Source organism: Ovis aries, chromosome 20 (assembly GCF_016772045.2).
Source record: "Ovis aries strain OAR_USU_Benz2616 breed Rambouillet chromosome 20, ARS-UI_Ramb_v3.0, whole genome shotgun sequence".
In the NCBI taxonomy this organism is placed as follows: domain Eukaryota; kingdom Metazoa; phylum Chordata; class Mammalia; order Artiodactyla; family Bovidae; genus Ovis; species Ovis aries.
Genome location: NC_056073.1, coordinates 40,715,337 through 40,727,865, shown reverse-complemented (window position 1 = coordinate 40,727,865; position 12,529 = coordinate 40,715,337). Strand labels below are relative to the sequence as shown.

Sequence of the window (12,529 nt, the reverse complement as noted above, 5' to 3'; positions counted from 1 at the left end):
TCGCCAGCTTTATCGGCAAGGCATGTGTATTTCGATAGAATACTGACTTTCAATAAATTGTAAGTAGGGCAAATGCAAAAGCCTGGGGTGATTTAGAGGTCACAAAACGAAAGGGGATTAACCTGCTAGAAAGCAATTAAGTAATCCTCCGATTGCGAGGAGCACCATGGCTCTGATAATGAACTTGCTTGAGCGAAATGGGAGTGCTTGATGGAAGTCTTTGGGGAGCAGGGACCTCTGTCACAGTGGTACACAACTCTTTTCTGGATGAATCCTTTTGGGGAGGTGTTGCATCTTAATTTTTTGGGAGGGGTAACAGACAAAGTGATGTTCTCGCTACCCTGAGGATTCCAGTGGCTGTCCTCACGATTCTTCACACTAAACCAGCCTTATGTTCCTCATACGCTTGGTTTTCCAACAGAGTCTGTACACTTGGCTGAGTTGTGCTGAGCAAGCAGTTTATTTGCCAGAAGAGTTTATCAGGCTCATTATGAAGAAATATGAAACCATCGGCTCCTGAAGCGCCCAGGAGGGGAGGGATGGGGCCCCTCTAATTGCTCTGTGACCTCGATCGGTCGTTCAAACTCCAAGACGTTTTGCTCAGAGGGTTGGCCGTGCTCCAGGCCAGCTGGCCCCTGACCAGGCTCTGCCCTCCCTGGGGATGAAGCCAGTCCTTGCTCCCCGCCTGTGGCTGCCGGCACCGAGTCAGTGTGCTTCTCAGATTGTCTCCGGCCTCTTGCCTACTTTCTGCTGATGCCCTCAGTCTTTCTCATCCTTTCTGAAATCCCATTTAGAGACGGTCAATGGGGGCAGAAATGTGGGAGTAAGGTTAGTCCTGTTTTGTTTGTGGAGCACCTGGCCGACAGCTGACAGCGCTGAAGGGGCCAGTATCCACGTCCTAAGGGCACGGTGCCCCTTGCCCTGTGTTTACGTCTCTGTTAAGGTCTGTGGGCGCTTTCTCCGTAGAGAGAGCACACTTGAGATGGCCTCTGTGTGGCCGCAGTGAAGTGAATTTCTGACTTGTTTCCCGCCGTGTACATGATGGGTGGAAGTTACATAGGTTGAGCCCACTGTGCTCTCCGTGTGGTGTGACCTGTGCGTTGCGTTCATTTGCTTCAGAGAGATCCAGAGACCTTGTTCCATTGGACCAGATGTGTGTTTGTTCATGTGTGTTTCAAGCCACGGGTATAGATGACAAGGGGGGAAGGTAGTAGTAAGTCGATTGTTCCAGCTGCTAATCAAAGGCACTTTCTCCCGTCTCTGTGCTTGGCTGAGTCTCCCTGTGAGCTGCGTGTCAGGAGGGAAGGTGGTTTGCGTCGCTGAGTCCCTCACGTCAGGGCTCTTGCAAACAGAACACGTGCCCCGCTCTGGTGGTGGCGGTGGCGGCTCAAGTCGTGTCTGACCCTTGTGACCCCATGGACTGTAGCTCACCAGGCTCCTCTGTTCGTGGGATTTCCCAAGCTCTGCTCTGCTGGAAGGCATTGCCTAAACGTGGGGTCAGGCACCCACACCTGGGAGCTAGTAACTGAAGAGGAGGCCTCTGAGAGGACAGTAGCATCACCACTTCCTCCCTGTTCTTCCTGGAAACAGGCTCCCAAGGGCTGAAGTTTTGCAGCCCTCGCAGGTTGCTCTGCCACCTGTTCCCAAATTCCAGACTAGCTACTGAGTTCATTTTGTGTTTCCGTCCTCTTTCTGGGCCCCACCCCATCCTCTCCCAGTGGCCAGTCTGCAGACTCTCCCATTTAGGAAAGCAGGTAGGAAGTAAATCACCTTTGCTCTCACCTGTGGAAGGGGGCAGCCTGCTTTCATAGTTGTGGGTTTTGTTCCTGAGCCATGTGTCACCCTAAAAGTGGCATTGCCACGTGGGTGTCGAGAGAGCTTTCTCCTGTGTTACCTCACAGCCTTCGGGGTCATCACAGTTGTTACGTATGAAGATACTAAGCCCATTGTACAGGCAAGTAAACTTGAGTCTCCCAACAAGCGGGTACATGACTGCCAAGCTGGCATGTCGCCCTGGACTTTCAGACTCCAGGTAGTCCAGTGATTGGCGCCCTTGTTTTTGATATGTGTGTATTAAAAGGAAGATCAGTTTGAGTAGAGGCTCCGTTATCCAGCCTTCTCCGTGTACCATAAGGAACTAGGGGCCCCCTTTGTGTTTGGGCTTTGGCTGGCGGGCTCTTGCCCGAGTCCTGCTGCTTGGTGGTGCCAGAAATGAAGTAGGGTGAATGTTGAAAACTTTGATCGTAATATTAATTACCTTTTCTTTTTAGGGCGCATGATATTAAGTTTCTACTGATACAATAGAGAAAAGTCATTTAAATCATGAAAGTAAATCACTCTAAAGAAAATAGCAGATGGATTTAGTACCCGATCTTAAGAGTTATATGGGAATGGGCGGGGCTTGGGAAACCCTGGTGGAAATTCTTATTCCCTGGTCAGTCGTAAAGGCTGATGTGGAAGAAAGAGACAGACCATCACTCCGTGTGTCACAGTTGTCCTGGGCTCTCGTGGCACTTGTATTAGGTGTGTGGGTGCCTGAGTGTGCAGGGGGAGGGTGGGCCACAGGTGCTTGGGTCAGTGCTGGGTACGTAGACGGTGGGATTAATGGGCCAAGGTTGCACCCACTTTCTCTGATGACTGTTCAGTTTCAAAGGATGGAGCTCTCCTCTCCTAGAACTCAGAGAATCAGTGAATAACTATCTCCCCAGACCCTACCTGTTCCCTTTGAAGTTTTATTTTTTTAATATGATAAGGGGCTTCCTAGGTGGTGCTGGTGGTAAAGAACTTAACTGCCAGTGCAGGAAACGGAACATCCCTGAGTCGGGAAGACCCCCTGGAAGAGGAAATGCAACCCGCTCCTGTGTTCTTGCCTGGAGAATTCCATGGAAACGGGAGCCTGGTGGGCTGCAGTCCATGGGGTTGCAAAGAGTTGGACCCGACTGAGCGTCTGAGCACGTGGTGTAGGGCCCGATTGCTTCCATTCTCTGTGCGTATCCTGAAGATCCATCACAAACATGCCAAATCCGGGGCACAGTGTGTGAGCTCAAGCTACAGAATTTGACTCTCCAGCTAAATGACAGCGGGCGGGGAATCCCTTTAGGGTCTTTTCCAAAATCTAGCAGAACGGGCTATGTTTAGCTTGTTAAGATAAAGAACTGGTCGGGGGAGGGAAGATAATGAGAAAGAGGGCTTGTGTGTACATGATTCACAGAGAAGAATCCAATTTTACAGAAACCGCAGCCCAAATTAGAGAAAGCAAGCTTTTGGATTAAAATGATTTCTGTTGTGGTTGTAACATACCACAGTTTGATTTTTGTCCAGATGAAAACATTTGGTTTTCACTTCAGTAAATATTGTGGAGACATTGCCAACTAATTCTGAAAAGTAATGAAATACGGCTTTGGCAAAGCACAGATGCGTTCTGCACTCCCGATTCCACCGACTGATCCAAGTTCAGACTTTTTTTTTACGTTTGCTAATGCGCTTGAATAATCAGGAGAGAAAAAGCTGTCTGTGATTTTAATAGAAAACTGTAATTATACGTGTATACCCCCTGCCCCTCATTCCCTATGCCATCCATGCTGCTGGTATGACCCCATAGACGGCAGCCCACCAGGCTCCCCGTCCCTGGGATTCTCCAGGCAAGAACACTGGAGTGGGTTGCCATTTCCTTCTCCATTGCATGAAAGTGAAAGTGAAGTTGCTCAGTCGTGTCCGACTCTTAGCGACCCCATGGACTGCAGCCCACCAGGCTCCTCTGTCCATGGGATTTTCCAGGGAAGAGTACTGGAGTGGGGTCCCATTGCCTTCTCCGATGCCATCCATAACCCTCTTAAAACATTAAAAGCATTCACCTTTCATTGATGACTGCTTTAAAACTACAGAGTTTGTAGAGGAGATGTGCTTAGCCACTCAGTCATGTCCGACTCTTTGCGAGTCCTGAGGACTGTAGCTCGCCAGGCTCCTCTGTCCATGGGATTCTCCAGGCAAGAATACTGGACTGGCTTGCCAAGCCCTCCTCCAGGGGGTCTTCCCAACCCAGGGATGGAACCCAGGTCTCCTGCACTGCAGGCGGATTCTTTACATTCTTCTGAGCCACCAGGGAAGCCCATGGCGGAGATAGTCGGAGTTATTCTGTGTGATGAGGTGACCTCTCTGACTTGTTGATTAACCTCACAAGAGGGGCTGGCACCTACGGAGGGGAGTGAGCCCACCCCAGGAACCAGGTGGGGCCACTCAGCCCTTTCTCAGACCCCTTGTTTTTACCGTAGTGGTCTGCCGTGGGAGGGGATGATTTCTCTTTTGGAAGCTTTTCCTTGTTGTATTTCCCATCTCTCCCATCCTATTTTCATCTCTGTAGATCCATGCCCTGTTTTCCTGAATGCTAGGCCCACAATGAGCTTTTCAAAAGTTTACCTCACCTGATGTTTGGAGGCAAAAAGTTTCCCTAATAAATTTTCTAGAGAGGAAGTTTGCTTCTTAAGTGTGAGAATCTATGAGTTGCAGACAATTTTTAATCAAAAATTCTAAAAACACGCAGTCTTCTGTTTTCAGATGCTAAATGTTAACTTTCCATGCACACAGCTTCAGTTGGGTTAGCAAATGGACCCATTCACCCATTTTATAAGGAGGAAGGGGGTGATTTTACCAGTGATAAATAGTCCAGACTACTGGCTGTTTTCAAGGCTTTGAAATACCCTTTCCTTCATCTGTTTCTTTGTCTAACAGATTCCTCCTCCTTTAAGCTTATTTGTAAATTAGCTAATCGAGCTTGTATCTTGGCTAAGAAGAGAGAAAGGCTCTCTGTGAATGTCTGATCAGTTTGGTTTCTCAGATGCTTTTGGCTCTCTTTTATTTGAGGATCTTCTGCAGTTACTTTCTAGGTATCTAGCAGTCTTTAGCAGTCTTTGTTTCTCTCTCACCTTGGTCATGCCATGTGAGATGATCTTCCTGGTTTTGTGTCAACAAGAGAGAAGGAAAAGCTGTTTTTGCTGCTTTTTCCTGGGTGCTGTGGTTCCCCTTGATCTGGAATGTTGGCTTGACCCTCTCCATCACTTCTAAGTGGACATGTCAGCGGGTCTTAGAGGGATTACCAGTAGCTATGTGGTGACCGAGGTTTAGAATATTCAGTGTTGTTGGATTTAGTCTTTTCTTGCATGCGTTAACTTGTTAGCAAGGTTAACAAGAGGTACAGGTATGCAGATATCCAGAAAAATTCTGAAGGTATGTTCCTTCTGGGGGAGAAGCTATAGTTGATGAGGCCACTCCTGAGATTGGCAGTGGCTTTTTAAATGAAACGTGGAAGGTGGTAAGGCTCCACCCAGGCCGTGATGCAGAGAGGAGAATTGGCACAAGCTTATTATTTGAGCCAAGGGCATCCTGACTCTGTTAGCGCTGACCTTTCTGCCCAAGGCTCCTCGTGATCAAGCACTGGTCTTTTTCCTCCACTAACCTCTTCTCCTTTCATCACAGGAGTCTCTCCATTCCTCTTCTTATTTGAGTACCTGTATTGTCTTTATTTTGCTGATGCTTTGTCTTTAGGCCCAACCAGCAAGTCATTTAGGAGAGAACCCACGTTACTTTTTAGGGTGAAAGCAATCGCTTTTATTCCCTGTGCGCTGCACCCCGCCCCCCCATACTTGTGTCTTTTCCACCTCTTGACTGCAGAGCCAGTCCCATCAGAAAAACCTTATATTATTGTAAGTTTTGCTTTAAGAGTGACTCCCTCAGGGAGCCTGCTCCGCACCCCTTCCCTGGTGTTCGCTTCCTACTGCACGTTTCCCATGTAGAACACGCATCAGGTTACATCACTGTGTACACTTGGCTGAGAAGCTGTTTAAAGAAATGGATTCATGAGTTTGGTTGCTTTCTTCTTTTGTTAAAAATACCCTATTTGCTTTCTGTAGGATATTAATGAAACTTGGGTTCTGAACTGAGCTCCTCAGCATTTCCTCCGTTTTAGTTCTTTGGCATAAATTTAGTGCTCACCCCTTTCTCAGAGTCTTGAACATAAGGAATGTGATGCTTCATGTATTGGGTGGCGGTTACCTCTTAATTTCTCATGTGGTTCGTGTGGATTTTTCCCAGAACTGGGCAGACTTGCTTTGCTCCCAAATGGCCTCAGTTGCAGAGTTTATTGCCTTCTGTCCTGATCCTGGTGGGGTGGAGCAAGGCGAGGGGGTACTGGCTTACTTCCTGAAATTCCATCCTGCAATCCTGCTTCCCTCCAGTGGGGGGCAGAGTGAGCTCTGGAAGTTACTGCAGGGTCTACACAGGCACCTGCTCTGTGTGGGACTGTATAATCTGCTTTCTGGTTTCAGCCGCTGGTCAGTGCATCCGACAGTGTGCAGGGAGGCCTTTCTTTGAGAGAAGTTAGGTGTGGCTATTTTGATCTTGAAGGAACTTGAAGTATGTTTAACCTCTTTCCTTCTTTTACTGAAGAGGAAAACTTAATGGCTGAGCCTGTCGCTTCCAAGTGTTGAGTCCCCAGCTCTGTCTGACAGCACGTAACGTGTTTCTTGATGTCATGTCACATGCTAGAATGAGTTGGCGTTTGTGGGAAATTTCCTTTCCTTTCTTTCTTTATAATTTTTTTGTTAACTCAGAACCTCTTTTTGAGTGCTGAAATAAGGTTTCTTGGTTTTTTTCTTAAATACTTAGATTCATGGGACTTCCCTATTGGTCCAGAGGTTTTAGACTTCACCTTCCAGTGCAGGGGTATGGATTTATCCCTGGTTGAGCAGCTAAGATCCCACATGCCTCATGGCCAAAAACAAAGCATAAAACGGAAGCAGTTGTGTAATAAATTCAATAAAGATTTTTTTTTTTAAAGGTTAGATTTAGGAAATGACTCTGGAGAAGGCGATGGCACCCCACTCGAGTACTCTTGCCTGGAAAATCCCATGGACAGAGGAGCCTGGTGGGCTGTAGTCCATGGGGTCGCTAAGAGTTGGACACGACTGAGTGACTTCCCTTTCACTTTTCACTTTGATGCATTGGAGAAGGAAATGGCAACCCACTCCAGTGTTCTTGCCTAGAGAATCCCAGGGACGGGGAGCCTGGTGGGCTGCCATCTTTGGCGTCGCACAGAGTCAGACACGACTGAAGCGACTTAGCAGCAGCAGCAACAGCAGGAAATGACCCATCAGTGTAGGTACATTTGGCCTTGGAGGTACTTACTCTGTGTCTCTGTGAATGATATGTTCTGACTGGAAACTTTTAAGTATGAAGCTGGGAAGGATGGTGTCACTTCTTTTTCTGTTCAATCTTGTACTAGTTGTAAAACCACTTAGTACAAGGGTAAATATACTGTTCTAGTGGGAAAAAGGCCAGATATTTCCTCCTCCTCTTTTCTTTTTTTTTTAAAAGCTGCATCTTCTAACTTCTGCTTGATCAGATGGTTTTCCCCAAAGCCTCTGACAGACCTTCCTTCTGTTGAGAACCTGCTTCTAATTGGAAATGATCAAAGGGGAGAAAACAAAGGAAATGGCTTTGGTCGGAGTGTCTCCAGTGCTTGTCACACACATCCCTCTGGAGTTTCGTTTCCATTCAGTGCTGTGGCCCACATAACTTGCGGGCTGGGGTGTTTGAGTATCAGTAGGTCATGCTGACAACAAGTGGAAGGTGCTGTCTTTGCATTTCCGGGAGCTGGGCAGTCGTGGTTCGCCACTTCAGTGCTCTGAGGCTGCTCGTTCACGTCCATCTCCATGTTAGAACAGGTAGCCCTGATGCTGGAATGGTTAAACTAGCGATTGTGGTTGAAGTTTGAGACCCAGTTTGGGAAGGAGAGCACGTTCAGTTACTTCAGTCTTAACAGATACTCCTGAAGTGTTAGCTCATTCACAGGATGCTGGCAAGAGAAGAAATGAACTTACCATTTATTCTTCTGTTACTTGGTAGCAGCTCTCCTCAGGATACTTAATGGGAAAGAAAATGAAAGTTATTCCCAGAAATTAACTCAAGGGTTTCAAAAATTGATCGACTAACTGATCAATTAACTGACTAATTGATTATTTTTTAAAAAATGAACAGCCTTTGGTCCCAAACAGTATACCAGTGAATGGAGAGATCTCCTTCTGAAAAGTCATGATTTAATAAAGAACGGTATTGTGCTTCTTTGTAATATTGAGCTTGTTCTGTCTTAGGTTCAGAAGCAAAAACATTTGGAGATGAGGTTAAGGTGTGAAAGGAGTAGGGGATTGAGTTCTATGAAGAGGTTTTTTTGATTTTTAAATTTAAGCCAGTCTTCTAGTTAGTATTATTCAGGAATTTATTTTAATAATTTTACATGTTATTAACCTGATCATAATATCAAAGTAGCTTCCAAATATATTGTGAGTTTGGAATCCATACCTGTCACTCACCCCCTATGCATATGAGACAGATTCCTTTTATAAGGAAGTGTCATATTTTGTTTTTATCACTTGTCTCTCTCTCTCTCTCTTTTTTCGTTTTACATTCATTTGCTTAAGTTCATACTGTTTAAGTCCAGACGATGTAACCCAAAATAGTCTCATGTCCTTGACACTGTGGGTAGGGTTTTTGTTTGCTCAATTCAGTCTTTGGTGTTTTCCCCACTCCCTTCTCAAAAGTAGTCAAATGAGATTTTAAAATTTTTGATTTGTTATGTTTGGTGAATGGCATTGTCCCTCCTCCCTGCTGGGGGATTTTGCTTGAAATCTGTTAAAGGGACACAGATAGAGTTCTATTTCCTGGAGGATGTTTGAAAAATAAAAATGGCAGTAGAGATGAATTGCTTTGTTTTATCTGCTCAGTCATGAGGATTTAAGTTTGTAATTTAGTACATGGGCCCACTTGGGCTTCCCTCATAGCTCAGTTGGTAAAGAATCCGCCTGCAGTGCAGGAGACCCCAGTTCGACTCCTGGGTTGGGGAGATCCACTGGAGAAGGGATAGGCTACCCACTCCAGTATCCTTGGGCTTCCCTGGTGGCTCAGCTGGTAACGAATCCGCCTGCAATGCGGGAAACCTGGGTTCAATCCCTGAGTTGGGAAGATCCTCTGGAGAAGGGAAAGGCTACCCAATTCAGTATTCTGGCCTGGAGAATTCCACAGAATGTACAGTCCATGAGGTTACAAAGAGTCAGACCCCACTGAGCAACTTTCACTTTCCACTTGAAGTGGGCTCTGGAAGGGGTGGAGACTCAGGCCCGTGTTTATGCCCCTCCTTTTGACCCCGCCAGGTTCTCCTGCGCTGCCCAACAGCATGGTGTATTTCGGAAGCTCTCAGGACGAGGAGGACGTTGAGGAGGAAGACGATGAGACAGAAGACGTCAAAGCAGCCGCCAACAACGCTTCATCTTCATGCCAGTCAACCCCCAGGAAAGGGAAAACCCACAAGCATGTTCACAACGGACATGGTAGGTCCACTGTTGAATTTGGATTCAAGATAAAACCCAGAGCTTTGAGTGAAAGGCGGAGTAGGTCATATGTTGAGAAGATGATGAAGATGCTTTGCATACTTCTTTAAGTACCAGGCACTTAACGGAGAGATTGGCGGTATAAAGTGGTCCAAACAGTTGTGTTCGAGGTAAATAGATTGTTGGATACATATTCTTAAGTTTGTGAAGATGATGGTAAATTCCATAAGACCACAGATGTAGGTGCTGGAGGCGGAAGATATGGCATCCGAACAGGCGTGGTCGAGATGAGTTCATGAAGATGCTGCTGTCGTTCACTTACTGTTGTGGTTCCAGCAGTTATCCAGCTTGTGAAACCAGGGGCATGCATGTGTAGTAGAAACTAGACTTGTTTTCTTCCCCCTGACTGTTAACATTCCAGAGGCAGGACACATAGCCCCAAAAAACAAGAATGAAAGCTCGACTGTGAGAAAGAGGAGAGTATAAATGAGTTGACCATGGAAAGTGCCCAGTGGTTTTCCAACAGGGAGCTGACTCAATCAGAGTTATATTTTGAAAAGATTAAGCTGGCATCAATTAAGAGGATTTCATAAAGGGAAATGATTTCAAGAAGAGGAAACCCATGGAAAGGCTATAATTGTAGGCAATTACCTGGCTCAAGGTAACAAGGGACTGAAAGGTGGCAGTATAGACGGGAGGATGTGAGTACAGATAGAGGAATACTGCAGGGGATGGGCTGAGAGAACTTGATGAGTAGCTGGATTAGTGTGGGGTGTGGCGGGGGTGGGAAAGGAAGTGAGAAGTGATGGCTGCTTTCCGTGAGCTCTTACCCAGGTTCTCTGCTCGAGATCATACGTCCCTTGGGACTCACAGAGACCCTAGAATGTAGAGCGTCCTCATCTACAAACGACAGAAAATCGGTGCTGCCAGTGAGCGATGGAGGCAGAGGAAAGTTCGTCTCATTCTTTTCCTTCACGGCTGAGCACTGGGCTGCTGCTAGTCTTTCTGGACTTGATGGACCTGTAGGACCAGGATCACTTGGGTGTGATGGGAATCTGGCCGCCTGCACTGTTGTTGGCATTTCTGCCTTGACGGTTGAATGATTTTTCATTTGTCCTGCTGCTTATTTAGGTGGCGTAGAGAGATGGCAGGGATGTGACTTAAAGACCTTAGAGTTTGTTGAGGAGATGAGGTTAGTAATCTCAGTGTATTGCTCAGTATTTCTCAGCCTCCTTACCTGTAACGAAGGCACTCAGTGAAGTGTTTGTATAGCCTCTGTTAGCTAGCTGTGTGTAGACATGTTCATATTAAGGGGTGGCTTCTCTAACTAGTGGGTGGTCTCAGAAATCTGCTTTGTGAGAGACCAGAGAGCTGTTTTCCGTATGATAGATTTTAGGGTGTGTTCATCTACGTTATCTTTTGATCCCATCTACTTCTCTCCAGCAGAGTCACTGGGAGGTGGTCAGGGCAAGAGATGTTTCTTGCTTTATAGTTGAAGAAAGGGAAGACCTGATGTCTTGTACCCATCACTAAAAGTGGCCGATTGCTGCTAAGAGTCAAGGTTTTTGGTGCCCCTGCCCCGGAGGCCGCCATCGTCGTGCAGGGGGCGCGTGTGGATGGTTGTGCTCTGTGGCAGCTCCGGTCTGTGGCGCTGGTGGGTCTGCGCTCCTGTCCGGCTGGCAGCGGTGAAGAGCCAGTGCCTGGGGCCCCCGGCTTTGGGTGGCGCTTGTGGCTCTGGAGGGTTTATGTGAGGCCAGTGGAAGGAGGGGGCTGAAGCCAGCTCAGAAATACACAGGCTGTTAGGAAAGCTCCTCCAGTTTCACGTGACTCAGAGGGAGTTTTTTTGTTTTGTTTTGTTTTTAAACGAGAAGTCCGCTTTGGAGAAAGCCAATTTCAGCCTCAGGTGCAGTATTTTGGAAACATGGTGAGCTTTCAATACCTATTTAGCTGAGCTTATTTACCTACATCCTCTGTGGCATGAAGAAGGCCCAGGACAAGGACACGAACTGCCAACGTCAGGTTATTAAAGCGTGACTTAGTGACGCTGGGGAGTAGGTCCCCAGCAGGAGGGTGTAAGGAGATTCCTTAAAACACTGTCTTTACCACCAGAGAAAGGAGTTACTGATATCACAGGGCCATGGCCCCAAAGTGGTGAAACTAGAATGCAGTCATCTTTGAAAACCGAACGTTCAGCTCTGGGATACTGTTCCTTTCACGGCCATTTCTTGATCATTGAAATTATACTGTGACACCAAATTGCGTGATGCACGCGTTTGTTCCCCCACCCTCACCTTTATCCTTTCCCGTAAGGCCTTTATCAGCATCAAACAGTCGTCATGAGCTTCATTTCCTGACCTTTTCAAGGCTTAATTAGCTGTGTGGTAGGCATTTAGTTTCTCTGATTCTCGATTTCCTCTTGTATGGAACGAGCAAGGTAGCCAGGATGGGCACTCACTTGTTACTTCCTTCACTTATTTTTGTTGTTCAGTTGGTCAGTCGGGTCCAATTCTTCTTGTGCCCATGAACTGCAGCACACCAGGCTTCCCTGTCCTTCACCATCTCCCGGACCTTGCTCAAACTCGTGTCCTTCATTTATATCCTAGAATAAAGAAATAATCATGGCTGGTGTCTCATGTACAGGCATCATTACCCTTGAGATTTGTTACAGTGGATGTTGGGCATTGCTGTCTGTTCAAGGGAAGTGGCTTTTCCAAGAAGACCAAATTAGCTGGGTGAAGATCCCTAAAATTTTGTTTTTCTCCTCTGAGACAGTAGTATGTTTTTCAGATGAAAAATGTTTACATCCCACCCTGTTTCCATCGGTTTTCCATTCTCATCCATTCTTTGTCTTCTTGCTCCTGTTTTGACCCATAGGAAACTTGGTGCAGGGTTGTGTCCACTAGAGTGTGAGCTACAGAGAGTGTCAGCAGTGAAGCCCAGGACTCCAGTGGTTCTCACAAGCAGTCAGGACCAGACCCCCGAGAACTCTGTTTCCATGATTAATACATACAGATCAAACATGGCACGATTCCCATAGCAGTTTAAGCTTGTCTTTCCTGCGTTGTGGTTTTGTTTTGTTCTTTTAATTGAGACTCTTTCTTTTGTAACTATTGAGGAGAATTATTTGGAATTCCTTGTAATGGGATTTAATT

The 12,529-nt window shown here is 46.6% G+C and overlaps 1 protein-coding gene across 11 annotated transcripts in view; it reads left to right on the top strand.

Annotated features, from left to right (window-relative positions):
- JARID2 (jumonji and AT-rich interaction domain containing 2) overlaps nucleotides 1–12,529 on the top strand; it is a 230,643-nt gene that overhangs the window by 179,730 nt on the left and 38,384 nt on the right. For 10 of the 11 annotated variants that reach the window (XM_042236974.2, XM_027959027.3, XM_060403774.1 and 7 more), the window contains one exon: nucleotides 9,201–9,377. The exons of the other annotated variant lie outside the window; for it this stretch is intronic. In XM_042236974.2, the coding sequence (XP_042092908.1) occupies nucleotides 9,201–9,377 (177 nt within the window). The remainder of the gene's footprint in view (nucleotides 1–9,200; nucleotides 9,378–12,529) is intronic. 11 annotated transcript variants of the gene reach the window in all.